The sequence below is a fragment of the Actinia tenebrosa genome, unplaced genomic scaffold (assembly GCF_029948245.1).
Source record: "Actinia tenebrosa isolate PJP-AT-01 unplaced genomic scaffold, QUT_ActTen_1.0 PGA_scaffold10__47_contigs__length_13832649, whole genome shotgun sequence".
Taxonomy (NCBI): Eukaryota; Metazoa; Cnidaria; class Anthozoa; order Actiniaria; family Actiniidae; genus Actinia; species Actinia tenebrosa.
In genome coordinates this window covers 9,751,871-9,772,940 of record NW_028292570.1, presented here as the reverse complement: position 1 = coordinate 9,772,940, position 21,070 = coordinate 9,751,871, and the positions used below count along the sequence as shown (strand labels likewise).

Sequence of the window (21,070 nt, the reverse complement as noted above, 5' to 3'; positions counted from 1 at the left end):
TGATGGTGATGGTGGTGATGATGGTGATTATGATGATGATGATGGTGATGATGGTGGTGGTGATGATGGTGGTGGTGATGATGGTGATGATGATGATGGTGGTGATGATGGTGATTATGAAGATGATGGTGATGGTTGTGATGATGGTGATGATGGTGATGATGGTGATTATGATGATGGTGGTGATGATGGTGATTACTATGATGATGATGATGGTGATGGTTGTGATGATGGTGATGGTGATGATGATGATAATGGTGGTGATAATGGTGATGATGGTGGTAATGAGGATGATGATGATGGTGATGGTGATGATGGTGATGATGGTGATGATGGAATGATTCAATGGATGGATGATTGGATGGATCAATAAATAGAATGTGCAATGACAGGATGAAGGATGGATAAATGGAATATGTGATGGGAAAAAAACTTATATTTTACAACCACCACTCCCCATACATTCTATATTTACAACATACAAAACTTAACTCACATGTCGCTTTTTACGGAGGGAGGAAACCGGAGATCCTGGAGAAAACCCCCGTGGCAAGGGAGAGAACAACACATCAAACAAACTTAACTCACATATGATCCAGTCTGAGCCAGGGCTTGAACCCGGACCACAGTGGTGAGAGACGAGCGGTAAACCACTACGCCACCCATGCCACCCACATCACCATAGATGATTGGATTGATAGAAGGGATGGACAGAACAAAGGACTTATGAACAAATAAATGTATAAAATACACCTGAACACTGCATTTTTGTGTCTTTAAGCAATTTTACTTACCAACCAGTTCATTGAATTTCGGCAACATAGTAGCAGTAAGTACGTTCTCTGGCAGATCCCGTAAATAGCTCTTGACAACTCCTGCCACAACTTCTGGTTCATAGTCCTTTAATTCTACTGATTTACCTGAGGGACAAACATGGTTAAGAAAAGTTAAAAACTCTGACATTACTAAATATAAGTCCACCACTGGTCATTAATGTAATGCGCATTGAGACATTGTATAAATGCGCTATACAGGAACCTCCCATTATTATTATTTATATATAGAGGTTATCAGTGGGCTAAGCATCTGATACGGCTGTGTCTTTTTACGAGTCACAGAGTATTTTGGAGAGCCTTTAGGCGAGCCAAAGTACAATTAGTGATGAGTAAAAATGCACAGCCTTATCAGACCTTCCCAGCGAGGTTGGAAATTAATTTTTCCAAATTTAATTCCAAGGGTCTTTCGCCCGGAATAACCTCGTTCCCAAGCACTATAACTTATCTATATTTCTATATCTTCACAGCCTTATCAGATGCTTGGGCGAGTGATAAGTTGTTTATTATTTAATTCTGCAAAGAAATGCTCAAACTCCCTCTAAACCCTATCATACCCGATCGCGAGCAGATGAGTAGTGCTGATACGGTCTCATATCAGGAATGGTTTTTTCCTGTATCACAACCGTTCTTTGCAGTATTAAATCATAATAGACTTTATTACAATATTTACATTTTAAACCATGTGTCATTCCCTTGAGTATCATTTATTTGTAAAAGAAAGTACTAAGAACTAAAAATGATTATTAAATAGACCTTATTAAAACATTCACATTTCAGACCATGTGTCATTCCCTTGAGTGTTGTTTCTTTGTTTATCAAGAATTTTGGGCAGCGACAACCAAGCATTTTTTACATTTGATGGGCTAATATTTGTTCTTGTTAACAACAGAAATCATACTAAGGCAAAAAAAAAAACTGCCACCAAATGTCAGCGATCTGGGTTTTCACGTCAGAAAAACAAGCCTCTGTCACACCTCCAAAGGACTATGATTCTGCCGACAAACATCAACCTCTTAGTCTGCATTCCTTTCATCACACTTCAGCATCCTTTAGATAAATTTCTTACCCACAAACTGTTAAAAGGATGCTGAAACGTGAAGGAATGCAGACTAAGAGGTTGATGTTTTCCAGCGGAGATGTAGACGTTTGGAGGCATGACCAAGGAATGTTTTTTTGGCGTGAAAACCCATATGGGCAATATACGTAGTAAGTCAGTGTGTCTCCGAATCTGCCATCACTGTTGTGTATAGATCAATGTTACATTCTAAGCTACCTATTTCCCCCTTTATACATCATTGGACAACACAGGGCGCCACTAAAATATTAAGAAACTTAGGAATGAAGCAGTATAGAAGGACAACACTACTTGCCTTCATTGTAGAGTTCTTTGAGTACATCAACTTTAGATTTTGCACCAGAAACTCTGTATATTCCTTCTATCCCCAATCCTGGATAACAGGAAAAGAAAATAACATGAATGGGTGGATGGGGAAATGAGAAATAGGAAATAGAGAAAGGGAAATTAGAAAAGAATGATAAAAGGGTGGGAAGAAGAATAGAAGGAAGAAAGAGAGAAAGAAAGAGAGAAAGAAAGAAAGGAAGGAAGGAAGGAAGGAAGGAAGGAAGGAAGGAAGGAAGCAAGGAAGGAAGGAAGGAAGGAAGGAAAGAAGGAAGCAAGGAAGGAAGCAAGGAAGGAAAGAAGGAAAGAAGCAAGCAAGGAAGCAAGGAAGGAAGCAAGGAAGCAAGGAAGCAAGGAAGCAAGGAAGCAAGGAAGCAAGGAAGCAAGGAAGCAAGGAAGCAAGGAAGCAAGGAAGCAAGGAAGCAAGGAAGCAAGGAAGCAAGGAAGCAAGGAAGGAAGGAAGGAAGGAAGGAAGGAAGGAAGAAAGGTAGTAACAAGTTAGTAACAAAACAAAGTTGGAGGTGTGAAGAAAATAAAAAACTTGTCATGTCATCACTTATCACCACCACAACGTACAGCAGTGGCACAGCTCAACAGGGTTGAACTGAAAGCATGTGAAGGTGCCTGTGGTAGCCACTATATTCCATGTATGACCCTGCAGAGCACAGCTCTAAATAGTATGAATTAGTTAGGGTTGATTTGAGAGGACAGAGTATTAAAGCACTGGAGGGCCAGAAATTAAAACCTTAGCTTGGAGTCAGATAGAGAACTGATCAACCAACTCAGCTCACTGTGGTGATTGGGATTCGCACCCCAGCCCTCGGAAGAGAGAGGCAAACATTTTACCACCCTACCAATGATCCTGAACCCCCATAAAAAGAGATACACGTACAAGCAAACATTTTACCACAGTCATCAATTTTCTCGCTTTCTGATTGGACTAGAGCCGGGAGAAATAGAACATACCAATAAATTATGTGAGCAAAACACGCACATGTTTGAAATCATTTTTCTTTCAAATTTTCCCATCGTTTTTGCAATAAATTTTTTTTTTCTGTGGCCAATAACCTATTATCTCAAGTTTTCCGTGGTGTATCCTCTTATTTACCACTTTTTCCGTCATCTAGCCATCAAAATATGTTGTGAACTTCTTGCAATGCCTTGTGAGAGTTCCATTTTGAAGGCTGGAGGGAAAAAGTTGTGGTAAATGAGAGGATATACCACGGAACTCTGGTGGAAATTGGTTCATCATACCATTTTCCTCAATATACACAATCCCATCTCTCAATATTTTTGGCAGCTCAACTCCATCAGGGTACTTGCTTTGCTTCACTGCTTGAGCCAAAGGAACGCCAAAGATTGGATTCTCTATAAATGTAAAAAGATATATTTAACATATAAGAATATAAGAAGAATATATTTCATGTCAAGCACAGAAAAATAAGGTTTATGGGATATCGTAAAAAGACCAATAATTACAAACTTCCTTACACTGTGTTTATGTTTCCTTTAATCGTATTAACTTTTTGTATTCAACACACCAACACAGTCCCAACTAGTAATCACTAGTCATTCTTATTCGCTTGTTGTATTCAACACACCAACACAGTCCTAACTAGTAACCACTAGTCATTCTTATTCACTTGTTGTATTCAACACACCAACACAGTCCCAACTAGTAACCACTAGTCATTCTTATTCACTTGTTGTATTCAACACACCAACACAGTCCCAACTAGTAACCACTAGTCATTCTTATTCACTTGTTGTATTCAACACCCCAACGCAGTCCCAACTAGTAACCACTAGTCATTCTTATTCACTTGTTGTATTCAACACAGTCCAACACAGTCCCAACTAGTAACCACTAGTCATTCTTATTCACTTGTTGTATTCAACACAGTCCCAACCAGTAACCACTAGTCATTCTTATTCACTTGTTGTATTCAACACACCAACACAGTCCCAACTAGTAATATTACTAGTCATTCTTATTCACTTGTTGTATTCAACACACCAACACAGTCCCAACTAGTAACCACTAGTCATTCTCATTCACTTGTTGTACAATCGACTGTCCCGTAAGCAACCATCTCAGGGCCAGGAGAAAGTTGTCGCTTATGGGAGATGGTCGCTTACCAGAGTTAACACAGGAAGCCCAAACAATGGGAATCCCAATATTTAATATTGTTTTTAAGATAGAATTGTTATTAATGTGGCTAAGAATTTTTTTAAATATCAAAACCACAATGATAATAAAACATGTAATCAATTTAGTCATTCTTCATTTGTAACACCATTACTTCCTGATGATGGATCTAAGATAGAGCTAAGATAGCTAGTTGAGCTAAGTAGCATTTAAAAAATTCATTGAGAATAATATAATATTCTGCAAATACTAATGCCAAATTACTGAGATATTGATTGAGTATTCTAAAAAATAATAAATTATTGTAGATAAAATTATAATCAATGTGGCTAGTGAATAAATACTAAATAACTGGTATACTATTATTTATGAGACAATATTTACAATATTTGTTTTTAAGATAGAATTGTTATTGATTTGGCTAAGGATTTTAAGAAAATATCAAAACCACAATGATAATAAAACATGTAATCAATTTAGTTGCTTTTTCAATTGTAACACCATATTTGCTGATGATGGATCTAAGATAGAGCTAACATATCTAGTCGAGCTAAGTAGCATTTATACAATTCATTGAGAATAAGATAATATTCTGCAAATACTAGAGTGAAGGCATTTAACCTGTGAAATAAAAATTATTCGTCAACGTGTAATAGTCAAATAGACACAAAAGAAAACAATGGAATTAGGGTCTACTAAAGAGTATTAGTCTAATATCTATTTCACAGGTTAAATGACTTCACTCTAATGCAAAATTACTGAGATATTGGTTGAGTATTCTCAAAAATAATAAATTATTTTAGATAAAATTATAATTTATGTGGCTAGTGAATAAATACTAAATAACTGGGATACTAATATTAATATTTACAAGTATTGTTTTTAAGATAGATTGTTATTAATGTGGCTAAGAATTTTTAAAAATATCAAAACCACAATGATAATAAAACATGTAATCAATTTAGTTGCTTTTTCAATCGTAACACTACATTCCCTGCTGATGGATCTAAGATCTGAAAACTCAGAAAATAATAAATGTATGTAGATGAAAAAACAATTGAATAGATAATTAAACAATTTCAAAGCCTTGAATATTAAATTTAAAAACAATAAAATAAACATGTGAAATGAAAAAAATTACTGTTTACAGTTTTAAGTGATCGCATATGACAGATAAGATATGTTTGAGGCTAATTTGAATTAGTTTAGGGTGTGGCTATCTTTCACCTGTTGTATGATAATTACTCTTATGAATGAGGTGATGTGATGTAATCTAATTGGAATTGGTCACTGTGTACTCCAAGTTATACTCAAATTACTACTTCTGCTCATAAATGAAGATATAATATTATGACAAAATGTTCCACAAAAACTTAAAAAGAGTGTTACTTTAAAATAAGCTTTTGCTACTAGCTTATTATGATGACATGATATATTCTTAGCTATATACAGTGTACTATAAGTACAACCACCATTCTCCTTGAATACATCAATTAAAAGCTCTTGAACATGAGAGAAAAGTACCACAAAAAAACACTTGAAAACTCTTCCAAAAAGAATATTTTGGAATACACTGTACTACAAGTCAAACTCACTTACAATAATCTATAACACTAAAATGAATACTATTGCTTGAATACATCAATTAAAAGCTCTTGAACATGAGAGAAAAGTACCACACAAAAAAACACTTGAAAACTCTTCCAAAAAGAATATTTTGGAATACACTGTACTACAAGTCAAACTCACACACAATAAGCTAAAATGCATGAATACTATTGCTTGAATACATAATTTAAAACCTGTTGAACATGAGAGAAAAGTACCACACAAAAAAACACTTGAAATCTCTTCCAAAGAGAATATTTTGGAATACACTGTACTACAAGTCAAACTCACACACAATAAGCTAAAATGCATGAATACTATTGCTTGAATACATAATTTAAAACCTGTTGAACATGAGAGAAAAGTACCACACAAAAAAACACTTCAAAACTCTTCCAAAGAGAATATTTTGGAATACACTGTACTACAAGTCAAACTCACACACAATAAGCTATACTAAAATGAATACTATTGCTTGAATACATAATTTAAAACCTGTTGAACAAGAGAAGATTAGTACCACCAAAAATTACTTTAAAATCTTTGAAAAATAGTATTTTTGAATGTGCTTTCACTCCTATTTTTATAACTTTTTAGACAATAAGCAATACTAACACTGCTAGCAATGCTTAAAATGAATATTTTAAAAACCTGTTGAATATGAGAGAAAATGTACCCCCCTCCCCCCTAAAAAACACTCAAAACTCTTCCAAAAAGAATATTTTGATCAACACTTTTACTACTAGTATAAACATGCTTGAAAGTAGGAAACACAATATAACATTTAGCAAAGTAAGTGGAATTTAAATTTTGCTTACTTGGGGGATGGGTTGGTGAAAGAGACTCAGATTTTTTCTTAGACTTCTTTTCCTTTTCTTTCTCTTTCTCTTTTTCTTTCTCTTTCTTCTTTTGGTTTTTCTTGGCTTTGATGCGAGGTAGCCCCAGAGTCCTGGATTTTTCTCTTTTCACTTTTTTACCTTTCTGTTTGCTGAAATAAAGAGAGCATTTCCATTGAACGAAAGTAGGACAATAGATCCCCTTCAAAATTATCAGAAAAATGTACTTTAGAGACATAGAAGTTGTGTTGATTTAGAAATAAATCTAAAACTACCTGTTGAAATGCGAAACATGAAAGATAAGTTCCTTTTTTAAGGGCGGAAAGCATTGAATTTGACGAGGAACGTGATTCTCCTCCATATCTAAAAGTCCATGTGTTTCTCTCTTTCAAATCAGCCACAAGTGTCAGGCAAGAGGAAGCGAGCTTAAAGCCTTTGTTTTCTGTTACGTGTCGTTGTCGGAATGTAAAAATAAGCAGCTGGGTTCGACATAAATGGTTGTGAAGCTTTAATAAAGCTGAATACATTAATACTAATAGCGAGTCGGTCTGCACGAGTCACGTTGACAATAATTCGTGAGCATAAGAAAACTAATAAGTGAAATAATAAATGAAAATAAATAATAATAAAAATTGAAAATATAGACAAAATGAATATTAAATGACAACAACGTTACCTAGTTTCTTCAATATCTTCTTCGATAGCGTCGCTATCATCCGAATGAAAAGCAACGTATCCTTTTTCTTTATCCTTCTCCTTCTTCTTGTTGTCTTTTCGTTCGTCTTCTTCGCGTTCAGCCATATTTCTCACCCTTAAATTCAACCTTTAACGCTGAAAACTAAACACCCATAGCTTCTTTGGTTCTGGATGCACGATATACAGGGATAATTGTCCCCTGGGAAGGTCTAGTTATAGGAATATTCGATTAAATAAAGAGACACTTCCACTCGTAGTTTGTTATTAATATCCGTCCACCATCTTGATTCCTGTCCACACAAAACCGAGGCCACCACCACAGGTATCCCAACCTAAGTTTGTCTTTTTCTAATCATTTTTTTATTTTTTATTTTTCCTTAATATATATATTTTTTGATTCCAATGTAGAATATAAGATAGAGAATTTATCTAAAAATCATAATAATAAGAGATAAGGTTATACATATCAGTTTTGTAATAATCAATTTAGATGTAAAAAATAATTGTTAATTTATTCATACTTTATTTACTATAGTTTATAAAAGAAAATACGATTTAAAAAATTAGTAAGGTTAGTAACATTAATGCGAAGTTATTTATATTCTGAATTATTTACAGCTATTTTCAATACTGTTTTAAAATAGTGTACACACGAAAATAAAGAAAATACTGTTTGGGCTTCCTGTGACGAAGCCCGCGAAAACGAAAGCCAGCTGTTACCATGACGACAAGCGTGTGTTTTCCTAGACATTTTTTGTTGGGAAGTCATTTGTTTACGATTTGAAGACAGCAAAGATCATAAAAATCTAAAGGTTATCTAAATCGGAGGAAAAAGATACAAACTTGGGTACCCTTGTCCCTTCAGTGGGACATAATCTTGGATTTTATATAGTTTTATTGCCGTAATCTTAGAAGGAAACCTAAAAGGAGTGCGGAAAAAGATGGCTAAAGGGATTACTGAGATCAAAAATGATTTGAATCGTGTTGGATTGTTCAGTGAATTAGGGTACATATCTATAGGCGATCCCTACAAAACTAACGTTTCAAGTAAGTAGGGAGCTTTTATTAGTACAACTGAGATATTTTTCTCAAGAAACAGCTGATAAAAAGCACGATTGTTGACTAATGTTTTGTGTTATACACGTGGGCTAACTTGTGTAGTTTAGCTTCGCGCAGTAAACCAGCTGATTCATCCTGAACGCTCTCAAAGGCTTTCATTCCACTTTTAAGAAATTTAATGATTATTTTGATTATCCTTTCTCTATTTTTAATCTTAAACTTGTTAAAAGAATAATGGGAACCTCAAAATTTTGAACTGCACATAGAATCTTAATTCTTTAAAAAGAGTCCCAACGAATTGCCTCAGCTTTAGTCAAGTGATTAGGCAAGTCGACATTGCAATATGTTACCTTAAAAAGGATTTTCTCTAATTCCAAACCATTCCTTTATGGTAGAGAGATTAATCAAAGAATTCCTAAAATGAAAGGAGATTTAAATTTTACAGATTTACGGATTTACTAAACCCATGAACTGACATATTAGACTATTTACTGAATTTTGTAAAACCTATTTCATTGCTTTCTTTTGTGTCTATTGATTTTTAGTACACTTTTAGTTCACTAGCTTAAAATGTCTTCACTCCAATGAAAAAAACAAAGTTGCGAGAAGCTAGACAGACAGAACAATAGATCTAATAAAGAAGGAAGGACTGTAGAAATAAATAAGGACAAAAACTGAGTTTTGAAAAAATTTTTTTAGGCTTTAATACTTCGGCTCACAAAGGAAAACAAGTACTCCCAGGCGGAAGCAAGGTTCGATGTGCACGACAAGATGGATACTTTGATCAAAAGTTTAACCGTGTCCTTGAAGGCGAGGCATATAGTGATCCTGTGAAAAAGAGAAGACAAGACCGACTTAAAGCTGCTAAGCTTAACATTGGAAAAGCATTTGTGCCAAACAGTACTACTAAATTACCGTAAATATGAATACTGTGCAGTGTATTAGTAGCCTGGAAACTGTAGCCTGTGTAGAGCTGCTTCTGCCGAACCCCGAATCCCTATGGAGAAAAATGGGGAGGGAGCATCTGGGTGACATGTTTCTTAATCGTATGTATACACTCAATTGAAGAATCATTGTCTGGTTCAGAAACATAGATCATAAAAGCTGAGACCAAAATGGCACGTGGAAAACGACATAATTATATTATAATTTATTCATTTGCGCCATCCATGCAGTTGGTTTAGAATGCCAAATGCATATTAAAAACAGTGGATGATGCCACGGGTTGCCAGTCACAGCATGCATTTAATCAACGTACTTCCCATGTGCCATTTCGGTCTCATCTTCTATGTTCTATGTTTCCGAACCTGACAGCGATTCTTCAATTGAGTGTATATTACAATACATGTATCTCATTAAAACTGAATTTACCCATGGCAGACTTACACTGTGAACTAGTCTCTGAAATCTTTGAAATATCAAGCTTGTTTCCATAACAAATGAAAGCTCTTCAAGTTGTTCTTTAAAATTTCCCTAAAGCAGAAGGAAATTGCTTGTTTCATGACACAACATTTTACCAAGCGATTAAGAAATGCAAGGTCGGAAGCAATAGCAAAAAAATAATCAGATTATTACTGAAAATCTTGAGGGCCTCACATGACCTTGCAACATGATTACAAAACTTTACACACAGACTGTTTTTCCTCTGTAGGGGGAGGGATGGAAAACAGCCGTACACAGGCTAAGTGTATAGGGACAAAACAATATACGATCATATAATAATATTATACTAATTGCATCCGATTTCAAAAAATTTTCAGGTCTGGTGCTGGGAACCATTATGGGACATTCGCTGGCCCTGTCTCAGCCTTCAGTCCTGTTTCCAAAGGAAAAAAGCCACACGTGTCGAGTGGCAGGAACTTCTTGACCAACCCACCAAAGAAGGGCACAGGTTATGGTTATTTACATGTGACAATCGGCAACCCACATAAATACATGTCAGATGGATATGACCGAGCCAAGGAGAATAGGAAGGTTTGTTTATGTAGACTTTATAACCTTATATGTTTATTACAATTTATATACTATGATACGGTAACAGAAACAACAGCAGCAGCAGTTACAACAGCAGCAACAATAACAGCAGCAATGACAACAACAGCACTAGTGATGACAACAACAGTCAAAACCAAAATCAGCAGCAGCAGCAGTTACAACATTAGCAACAATAACAGCACTAGAATTACAACAGCAGCAACAGGAACAACGAGTAGCAACAACAGTAGCAACAACAATAGTAGCGACAACAACAACAGCAACACAGCACCAACAATAACAACAGCATCAGCAGCAAACAGCAACACCAACAACAAGGAGAACCAACAATATTTTTTTTAAATAGTTTGGAAAACTTTGAATTACTGTTCTTAAATTATATATTGCCATAATTTTCCAATAACTAGGCTGATATGGAAAGAAGTGTAAAACAGAGAAAAGGAGGGGCATTTAAGCTCAACTTACATCCAAAGAGCTTCTTTGATGGAAACCCTTACAAGGCTGACAGGGGTAAGTATATCCTGAGAACATCTTTACGGGAGAAGTGTTAAGAGTATGCTTTTTATATATGGGAAGCACGGGTGGCGTACTGTAGCTGTGTGAGCGCTCGCCTCTCATCAATGCGACCCGAGCTCGAGTCCCGCCAGGTTCGGGGTCGTATGTGAGTAGAGTTGTTTGTTGGTTCTCTCCTGTGCTTCGAGGGTTTTCCGGGTTCTCCAGTTTTCCTCCCTCCAAAAAAAATCAACTCCTAAATTCCAATTCGATCATGGAATGAGGGCCACAGGTTTGTTAGCCACTGGCTATTAAGTGCTACCCTTGTGAAAAGAGGACAGTTTTTTTTTTTTTTTTTTTTTTTTTTGCATCCTCCAAAACCTCCAGACCATGCTTTTGGCTTCTGTTAATGTGTATAAGTTCCAGAAATTATCTATGTCTGAGGAGTGGGGGATCAGAGAAAGAACAAAATTAGAGTTTATATGGGAGAAAAATGGAATTTTCCAGGGTAGAGGAGTCCTTTAAAAAATTCCTCCCCGAGGGTGGGGGGGGGGGGGGGGGGGAGGGAATGGGTAATTTCTGAAACTACACAGTGAAAAAAAATACTATAAACTGTCCTAACTCAGATCAATATTATGTGGTCAAAGGAATCAGGGTCTAAATTGTTTTCTCAATCTGGAGCATACTCCGTGTCTTGACTGCAGCTATAATTATTTTTTTGTAATGAAAAAATATTATTCATCATGGAATTGTAAAATTATTGCTAATAATTGATACTTATCCCTTTGTCTCATGAATGTGAAAAAGTTTGAAAGATCGCTTCCTAATCAATTTCACTTTGAAGTCCCGAAGTTCCTACTGAAAGTGTGAGCTTGTGAACAAACTTTGGAAGTAATTTTCTGTATTTTGTTTCTTTTAGCTTTACCTCCAATCAAAGATTTGAGCAAGTCAAAAACTAACTTCAAACCTTTCAAGCAGAGTTCACCAGCTAAGGAGGTAAAGAAACATTGTAGATTAAGAACGTATTCGTGTTTGGGTTGGGGTGGGCTACTAACAAATAGGGGGGAGTGGTGGGGTGGGGATAAAGATCATTATCAGTAGTTTTTATAAAATTCATTACCACTCTTTAATTGCTCCGTGCTGAATGCACCAACAGTTGGAACAGGGAAATTGGGCAATACACTTATGTCAATCAGATATTGGTCGGTATCTTTATTCTCCAATTGGCTGCAGTGTATTGCCCTATTTCCCTGTTGTGACTGTTGCCTTGATCAGTGCGTAGCAGTCAAGAGACTGGTAATGTTCTGCTATTACAGCAGGGCTCGGGATAGCGGCCAGCCAATGGCCAAATGACAGGCCAAATTTCAGGTTTGGCAGGTGAAAATAATGATACACTGCCAAATGAATAATAAAATGGCATACAAAATTTACTGGGATGACCTCCTTTAAGCATGCATGCTCCGCTTTACTATGGCAGGCTACAATTTTTTTTGTATTTCAAGCCCTGTTACAGGGAAAACAATTATTATACCAGGTTTGTAAAGGGGTGAGCTATTGGGCGGGGGGCTGCCAAAAAGTTATTAGAGAGTTTTAGATTTACGTTCACGGCAAACATGAAACGTCAGTTGACCAGTAAAAAATTCTTTTAAATTACTGAAAAAGAATCGCAAAAAAGTCCAAGTAGTAGAAAAACAAAAGAGAGTATTTGCGCTTGGTGAGAAGGTTTGTAAAAGGTAAAGTAAAATAAAGGAAAACTATGAAAACGTGGTCACGTTTGCCGTTTGCAGTGAGAAAAAAAAGTCAATCTAAAACTCTCTATTGTTTCAAATCTACTGCAAGAATTCACATGTGCATACATAGCACCTCCAAACTGGGTTCACCAATATTTTCCTTTAGCAGAACATATAACAAGCTATATTAATACTCCATAACAGTTCCATTAAGTGACCACAAAAATTAATAACAGTTCAAAGCCGAGGCTGGAGTTGCTGCGCATGTGGTTGGTAAATTGGGGTTGATAGGTCAGATTTTTTTTTTTACTGGTACAACAGTGTAAATGAGCTTACTGGGAACCCTGTGGTGCATTTGGGAATGAAAAAAATTAGGGTCGGCAAAAATTGGCAAGAAAATTAGGGTCCATCGCACAACAGGAAACACACTTATTTTTTTGTTTGGCCTTATTCATGGTCATTAAACAGAACTGTAAAATGAAGTACAGTATTCCAGTTCAGTTTGTCAATTAGGTTGCCCTGACATTATTGACATTCCTGTGCTTATAGATTGGTGGTTGTAAAGCTGGTTGCTTCACAACCTACCCAACACATTCTAAAGATCCGTACGAGGTGAAAACAAAGAAAGAAGCTGCTGGGCTTGAAAGGAAAATATTCAGACCATCACCAGGACCGAAATCAACACCAATGAGGTCTATAATCAACCAAAATGTCGAAAGGTAACTGTCAGTAATTACATGTCTTACCACTGTTCTCATTTCTACTCAATTAAAGCCTTTTCATAGTTTAAGAATCAATTCCACTGTGCATGCGATTTTATCCTGAATTTCTCACCTTCTTTTGTCTAAACCTTCTTTTTTTCTTAATTAAACAAAAGGTGAGAAATTCGGGATAAAATCGCATGCGCAGTGGAATCAATTCTTAAACTATGAAAAGGCTTATCGATACAACATGGAAATCATGCATATAAAACAGCTAATGAAAAAAAAACTGTTGGGTTCTAATGAAGGCTCCGATTGGTTGAAAAACTGCTAATGAAAAAACGTTTTATAAAATAACTGATTTCTAATTCAGGCTCCTATTGGTTGAAAAAACAGCTAATGAAAAAAACGTTTATAAAATAACAGAGTTCTAATTCAGGCTGTGATTGGTTGATTACTTTAGGTATTCAAAATGCTCACAATTCATCATATTCTGCTTTATTCTTCTTTCATGTTCTCTCAGCATTTAGTGTTTACATTAAAGTGCATGCACTAAACCTGAGAATAATATTTAGTACTAATTAGTAATAATTCATACAATAGCCTTTGTTTCCTATTGTTTGATTATCATTATTTAGTACTAAAAATTAGTATTCGTTTCACGGTTTTAGTGCGAGCACTCTATCAAAAAACCAAAAACTTCTCACATATTTCTTTGTAATTTTTATTTTTTATTTTTTATTTTTTATTTTTTTTTTTTTTGCAGACGAATCAACAGATTGAACTTCAGACAGCCAATCACCACGTCACTTTAAAACAAGATAATCATTGTTGCACATTAATATATATTTTTGAACAAAAAGTTTGTCAAACTTTATCATTGATAATATCAAATAGTTTCACAATGAAATCAAAAATCAATAGGGTTGTTGAGATTTTAGAACAGCAGGACTTTTAGTTTTGACAGTATTTTATATACAACATTATCTAAATTGTACAAACTGATATGAGCTGAATGTGTGGTGAAAAATAATACAAGTGAAAAATATTAAATAATAATAAATAGTCTGTTTTAGCACCATAAAGAAGTTTGCTGCAGTAAGATTTGGTTTTGTGAAATATTAACAAATAAAATAACAAAAATATTAACATTTTAAAGAGATATAACTAGCTAAAAACTAGTGTGAGCTGCGTCTGTGTTTCTAATGAAACAGTAATGATAAAAAGGTAAATTATACACCATGAAAAGATGAAAAAACTTACTGATGTTTCGGACGCTAGTCCTTCGTCGGAGTAAAAGACTTAAGTTTTTTCATCTTTTCACGGTGTATAATTTACCTTTTTATCATTACTGTAACATTTTAAAGGTGATGTTAGGGGAGATAACTTATTATTATCCTTTATCGTACAGTATGTCAACCTGATTTTTTCAGGTGTTGTTCATTCCCGGGGGGTACTCTTACCCGTTTAGGGTAGGTATGTGCCGCTGAGCCCTCTGAACCCTGACCCTGTTCCAGGGTAAAAATCGCTGAAATTCATACCCTGTTCCAGAGCAAGATCGCTGAAAACCCTGTTCCAGAGAGCAGAGAGCGTGATTTCATATACCCCGTTCCGGAGCAAGTGTGATTTTATATACCCTGTTCAGTAGAATCACTGAAACCATACCCTGTTTGGCAGCACGTACCCATATAGCGGATACCCTAGTGTACCCCCCCCCCCCCCAGGTGTTCATTTTGTTTCAACAAAAAAAGAACAAAAAAATACCAAAAATAACAAAGACTATCTCAGTAAAAATTTATTTTTGATTCTCCCTTAATGCAGTTTTCTATATTCTGCGAACTCAGACATTTCAACCGTTTGTTGTGGAACTTTTTTCTAATGCCGCCAGTCAATAACATGAAAGGTACCGACTGATTATTTTTGGTTGACGGCAGCCTAAAACCAAATTTCAGCGTGCAACTCGCAACTACCGAGTTTGCAGAAGATGGAAAACCACACTTAAACTATCTTGCCAGTCATTTAATTTCATCCCTAGAAACTCAATGGAAAATAATGTTTAACATCAATTTGTTTCCATGGCAACATGGTATACCCATTTAGCCAATGAAATTGTTTAGTTTCAGGATAAACAAAGCAAGATTCATAGATAAATAGAAACATTGTAGTTTGCCTATGAATGTCATTATATCTTTGGAATTTATATTAATTTTATAACCTGCCCACAATATACCCTCCTCAGACCCTCCACACCCCTTGAAAATTCCAATCCCCCTCCATGGGGGAGGTATGGATATTTTCTTGTACTACACAATATACCCTCCTCAGACCCTCCCCACCCCTTGAAAATTCCAATCCCCCTCCATGGGGGAGGTATGTATATTTTCTGGTACTACAGAATATACCCTCCTCAGACCCTCCCCACCCCTTGGAAATTCCAAATAACGAGGAAAGAAATGTCAAATATTTTATATGTACATTATAGTGCTACATAATACTAACAGTATATTCATTTCATTCATTTTTTATCTTACACCATCTAAAAACTGTTGTCCAGTCAATCTCCATTATTTTCCCATATAACAGTGTTCCATAATAAGAATGAGTGAACAAGTACAAACCAAAGCCAAATACAAATGATGATGATATTATAAGATAGAAGTCCGTCTCTATGGTAGCTACGCTGCTAACTGGTCCTTCAAAGTCTTCATCAGAGACTATTACTGACATATTCCCTTCTAGACCTAAAAATAAAATACCATAATATGATTAAAGTCCTCATACTCCTGCAATTCACAATTATTCAGCAAAGTAAATATTGGGGAATATTTACCGAGATACGAGTCTTAGAGGGGCAAGGTAAAAATTCCCCGATATTCACTGAAATGAGAAGCTTTAAATATATTTATAAAATAATTGGGATACTACGCGTGCTTTGATTGGTCGAAAACCATGTTTGATGAGAGTATCAAAACACACTATCGTCATTTTTAGTGCGCACGAGTATTGCAACTGTCAGATTTTAATATATCGTGCGAGATCATTAGCCAATTTGAGTAAGGGAGAATTTACTTAGGCTTTGCTTTTCTTTCCAATCTTTTTGCGCGTTTGTTATTTCATAAAACAAATCAAAAAACAGTTTTCCCTGTTTGATACCCTGATCAAAACACTTGGGTTGTTGGGAGAACACTCAAGAAGCTGGAAACCACTCCGCTACGCGTCATGGTTTCCTATGCTCCTCTTGTGTTCTCTCAACATCCCGCATGTTTTGATAAGAGTATCAAACACGGAAAACTGTTTTTGATCTGTTATAATCAAACTTGGAAAATTAAAATTTTAAAAGCCTGGAGTATTTCGACACTCACCTGTATAATTCTTAACAAAATTCCTTAAATCCTCTAGCGTCTTTGAGTGGTTAAATTTTAATACTGGTTTACCAGTATGAAATATGAGAATAGTTGGCACGGCAACCACTCCAAACCTCGCATTCAAGCTAGAAAACAAAAATAGACCTGATCTTAGAATTTTTATAAAGATTTCAAATATGGTTTAATGTGAAATATTAACAAATTTACATCAACATCAGTTTCTTATTTGTCTGTCCTCTTCTTGGCAATAAATTGCATCATCATGTTGTCAAAGTAGTGTGGATCTGCATAATACTTTGACAATATACATGTAATGACGAAATGTATTATCAAACTCATAAAAAATTGAAGTAAATTTCTTTTTTACCTTATATAACAAAAATGATAAAAATGTCTTATTTTTAGTGATCAAAACGATCAAAGGAAAGAGTTTGCACACATTGACATCAGCTTATCTGTCTGTCCTCTTATTGATGATAAAAAATCACCAATGCACATGCTAGAATGTGTATTATAAAATTAAAACTCTTTTTGACCTTTTTAGTTTTGGCATATGCAATGTTGTCCCATTTCCGAAGTATCTTTACATACTCTAACCCCGGGGGGGGGGGGGGGGGAGGTACTCCGATATATGGACTATACGGGGATGATCCACTGAACAGGGTATGGTTTTTCAAGCTTCTTATCATAAACAGGGTATGCAATTTCACTCAAGTTCCAAGTTCTTCCTGAGTTTCCTGTCATATTCAGGGTTTCTACTTTCGTATTGACCGAACATACATTACCTGCTATACTTGTAAGCATCGATGGCCAGTATTGGAGTATTATTGTACGCTCTGCCGAATGCATTAAACTGAGGTGCAATAATCGCAGAAAAACGACAAAAAGGCGTATAAAACATAACCACAGCACAGCCATCACTTCCATTAATCGACGAATTTATCCACTTTAAAAGCGCCGAGTCATTCACCAGCAAAACTCTTCTAGAATCTTTATCATCCATTTGTCGTCCTTCACAGAACCATTTAGGGCGTTTCAAAGATTCGTCTAATGTTGTGTTTATCGTAGCATTTGGGTTTCCCAAAGTCAAATTAACTTCCTCATCTTTAGTTTTATTATATTTTTTCTTTAAATGCGCTAAATATTTCTGATATATCGAAGTATTTACATCTTCCTTTCCCAAAATAGTCACGTTGACTTCGTCTGAAATTAGAAAACAATTTATGAGGACTGAATTTCGAGCGTCAAAAGATATAAGAAACATTTGAAAATTTAAGCTAAAAATTACAAGAGAGATGAATCAAGTAGCGCTTTATGATATACTTACGGTCTTTGTCGTTTTGTAGGTTTTCGGAAGCAGTAATATTGTAAAAGAAGAGTAAAGAGAAGACGAGAAAGACGAAAATGTTCGCCATCTTGTTTCCATTCACAATATAGTTTAATACGCATGCGCCAAATAATCATCGCTGATCATTCTATTACGGGCTCACTGTGGATCAAATATAAAGTCACCGGTTTCCCAAGCTCAATTTTAGTAACGTCATGAATGCATAAATATATTTATGCTCTCTTAAGAGTGACGTCGCGGTCCTTAATGACCTTCAATCGTGAGACAAATGAATTGGTAATATCAAAATAATCATCAAAATACTGCCGAAGTTAGTAAATGAATCGGACTTGGTCATTCAGGTCACGTGGAACGTCCACGACATTCCTATAACACAAGTTTTAAAGTCAGCTGCAGTTAGTGGAGAAAGCCTTGCTTGATGTCCACCAAAAAACCGCTTTCGGTTGTGACAAGAAACTCATGCATATATTAGACCTTTGTAATTACTTTGTACGGCTACAGTTTATCCTCACACCACACCCCATCATCACACACACTTCTTTGTACGTTGGTTCTCTCACATTCGAATTGAATTCAGTGGATAACGATAAAATCTGTGGAAATTGCCATTCTTATTCAAGAAATTGTCATTCTTATTCTTGTTAAAGATTTTCCTTTGAATATCGGTGCGGAGATACCATGGGCTCCAGAGATGAGGTTCTCGGTTTCGCTTTCTGTGGTTCTAATGAGCGACGGTTATTTTCTCCTCTTGAATTCCCTTCAACACAGCAAACGCCGGAGCGAGAATAAATTGGGGTAGTGCATGGGCAAAGAGATGTCTGTACACTTTAACAAAAGTAAATAGTAAACTTTCTAAAAGCTTTTCTTGCGCAGAATTTAACAATTACTGCAATCATTCAATCAATAACGCTGATTCAAAATTAACAAAGAGACTAGGCCTTCCAGAGCTAGTTTTCACGACACGTTGAAATTTGAAAATTTGACGGAAGCCGAACGTAACATTCGTATAAAATATTAAATTCATAGCTTTGAGACCAAAAAACATGAAAATAACACGATATCTACGTTCAACCGACTTATTTTTGATATTTATCTTTAGCTATTTGAAAATTTGATTCAATTTTTCGAATAAGATCCGAATTTAGTAAGAGCCTTGGTCGCTAAATAAACCGGAAATGCTAACAAAACCATTGACTTGTCATATGGTAGAAGGATGGAACATTGTTGCACATTACCGACGGTGCTCCGAATTTATCACGACAGCGCTACGAAAACGCGCGCACACTCTCGACGCGGGCAAGTTCGAAATCGTTGTTCTAGTTCTACTCAGGTCTCAAGCAGACGTCGTAAAAGGTAAGTAAAAAATGGCTCCTTTTTTGGCTTCTTTTAAGACGATAAGACTTTGCTTTCCATCTTGAAAATTACAACAAATGTTTTTAAGACGTCATTTAATGTTTTTATTAAGCTTCTTTAACAGTGCAAGCATTAGAAGGAGTTTTTAGCTACTTTAAAAATATTCTTGGACGTAAAGGCGCGATTACAAGGAGCACTTTTCTGCAACTTGTCTCGCAACATTCCTTGCTAGCAGAGTCTCTCTTCCCTTTCTCTCCCTTCTTTTTTCGGGCGGGAAGGAAGGAGACTCTGCCGTCTATTTTTCTCTCTCAACCAAAGCAAAAGGAAAATAGGCTCTGTTAGCAGGGAATTCGCAACAGCATTACGCGGCACAAGTTGCATGGAGCATTGCAGCGTGTAGCCTACAGCTCAATTTGAAAAAAAAATGTTGCGAAACAAGTTGCAGCAATTGTTTTCGTCTCCATTGCACCGTGTAAATACTCATGCAACTTGTGTCGCAACGCTGTTGCAAGACAAGTTGCAGAGAAAATTGCACTGTGTATAAATCGCTCCCTAACTGGAGAGTGGAGTTGTATATTGAAAACCTGACAGTTGTTGAACGTGTTCAGAAATTTTGCGGCTAAAAAAACAGTGTTGGAATCTTGTAGACCAAAATATTGTGTAAGCACTTACCACATCGTGTTTGATGCTCTTGCTCATAGTCTTTTTCGTTCCTGTTTTAGTTTTAGTTTGCTTTATAATTACTTCGGTAAAGAATCGCTCGAGTATTTTCTTTAGGTCGGCTGGCTCATTTCCCTCAATTCATGTCATAGTTTTTTTTCGTCTCACTATTTCTTCCATATATTAAGCCATAACGATATACTTTTACTTGTGTTTTCTCTTTTTGAGCTGTTTTTTTAGTTGTTTGATAGTAAAATCCGTTCAATCTTTGCTTATTTTTACCCAAGATAAAATGGCTCCCATTTTTTCCCTCGGTTTGCTGAATTTCCCTTAAATTTTTCGTCATAAAAATCTGTCATCTTATTGGCTAAAATCATTTTCTATTGTGTATTATCAAGAGAATATTCTAATTTACTGTACTGAAGGTAAATTTGATTAACTTATTAAAGAAAGTAATCGCTAACGAAGCGACGCCGGCGCTGCTTGGCACGGATAGTGCAGCGGTAAATACTCAGAGCGTGCAGCTGATTCAAACCAGAAAGACCGTTGGTTGGAAAGGACATTTACTTTTAAGATAAGTGAGCCCTAATGAGTATTTATTTAGAAACAAACATATACTGATCAGTGAACTATTTTTAGTATCTACGAAAGTGAAACAAACACAACGATAGATAGCCCAATCCGTCTATCCTAGCGCCCTTGTTTGGAGCCGCCAATACGGGTTTATTTTGTCAGCTAGTTGAGAAAAAATAGCTGCGTCACATCCGGAATTTTCTTGGTAAATACCCGGTATTTTTACGAAGAAAATTCCGGATGTGACGCAGGCTATAGCTGCAAAGCAAC

The 21,070-nt window shown here is 35.8% G+C and overlaps 3 protein-coding genes and 1 long non-coding RNA gene across 6 annotated transcripts in view; 1 reads left to right on the top strand and 3 right to left on the bottom strand.

Annotated features, from left to right (window-relative positions):
* The window catches only part of LOC116292327 (ralA-binding protein 1-A), a 45,222-nt gene extending 37,395 nt beyond the window's left edge, over nt 1-7,827 (bottom strand). For 2 of the 3 annotated variants that reach the window (XM_089026870.1, XM_089026872.1), the window contains exons 1-5: nt 7,505-7,827; nt 6,811-6,980; nt 3,490-3,603; nt 2,207-2,284; nt 795-920 (exon numbers count right to left, since the gene is read on the bottom strand). In XM_089026870.1, coding sequence (XP_088882996.1) covers nt 795-920; nt 2,207-2,284; nt 3,490-3,603; nt 6,811-6,980; nt 7,505-7,629 — 613 coding nt within the window. In that variant the 5' untranslated portion in view covers nt 7,630-7,827. Of the gene's footprint in view, nt 1-794; nt 921-2,206; nt 2,285-3,489; nt 3,604-6,810; nt 6,981-7,103; nt 7,291-7,504 lie in introns of those variants that run through there. The other variant, XM_089026871.1, reaches the window with a different exon arrangement.
* Nucleotides 7,828-8,272: 445 nt separating this feature from the next.
* Nucleotides 8,273-14,495, top strand: LOC116292317 (cilia-and flagella-associated protein 96). The gene is made up of 7 exons (XM_031699601.2): nt 8,273-8,571; nt 9,283-9,499; nt 10,344-10,557; nt 10,986-11,088; nt 11,990-12,066; nt 13,350-13,519; nt 14,268-14,495. Exons 1-7 carry the CDS (start codon nt 8,466-8,468, stop codon nt 14,314-14,316), a joined length of 936 nt encoding a protein of 311 aa, XP_031555461.1. The 5' UTR covers nt 8,273-8,465; the 3' UTR covers nt 14,317-14,495.
* On the bottom strand, nt 9,263-10,077 carry LOC116292318 (uncharacterized). The gene is made up of 3 exons (XR_004196653.2): nt 9,970-10,077; nt 9,499-9,580; nt 9,263-9,411 (listed from the first exon to the last, which is right to left on the bottom strand). It is a non-coding gene; the product is annotated as an uncharacterized LOC116292318 (long non-coding RNA).
* A 98-nt stretch (nt 14,496-14,593) lies between the features above and the next one.
* Nucleotides 14,594-18,961, bottom strand: LOC116292287 (thioredoxin domain-containing protein 15). Its single transcript, XM_031699570.2, has 4 exons — nt 18,194-18,961; nt 17,652-18,069; nt 16,864-16,991; nt 14,594-16,242 (listed from the first exon to the last, which is right to left on the bottom strand). Exons 1-4 carry the CDS (start codon nt 18,279-18,281, stop codon nt 16,013-16,015), a joined length of 864 nt encoding a protein of 287 aa, XP_031555430.2. The 5' UTR covers nt 18,282-18,961; the 3' UTR covers nt 14,594-16,012.
* Nucleotides 18,962-21,070: the final 2,109 nt, after the last annotated feature.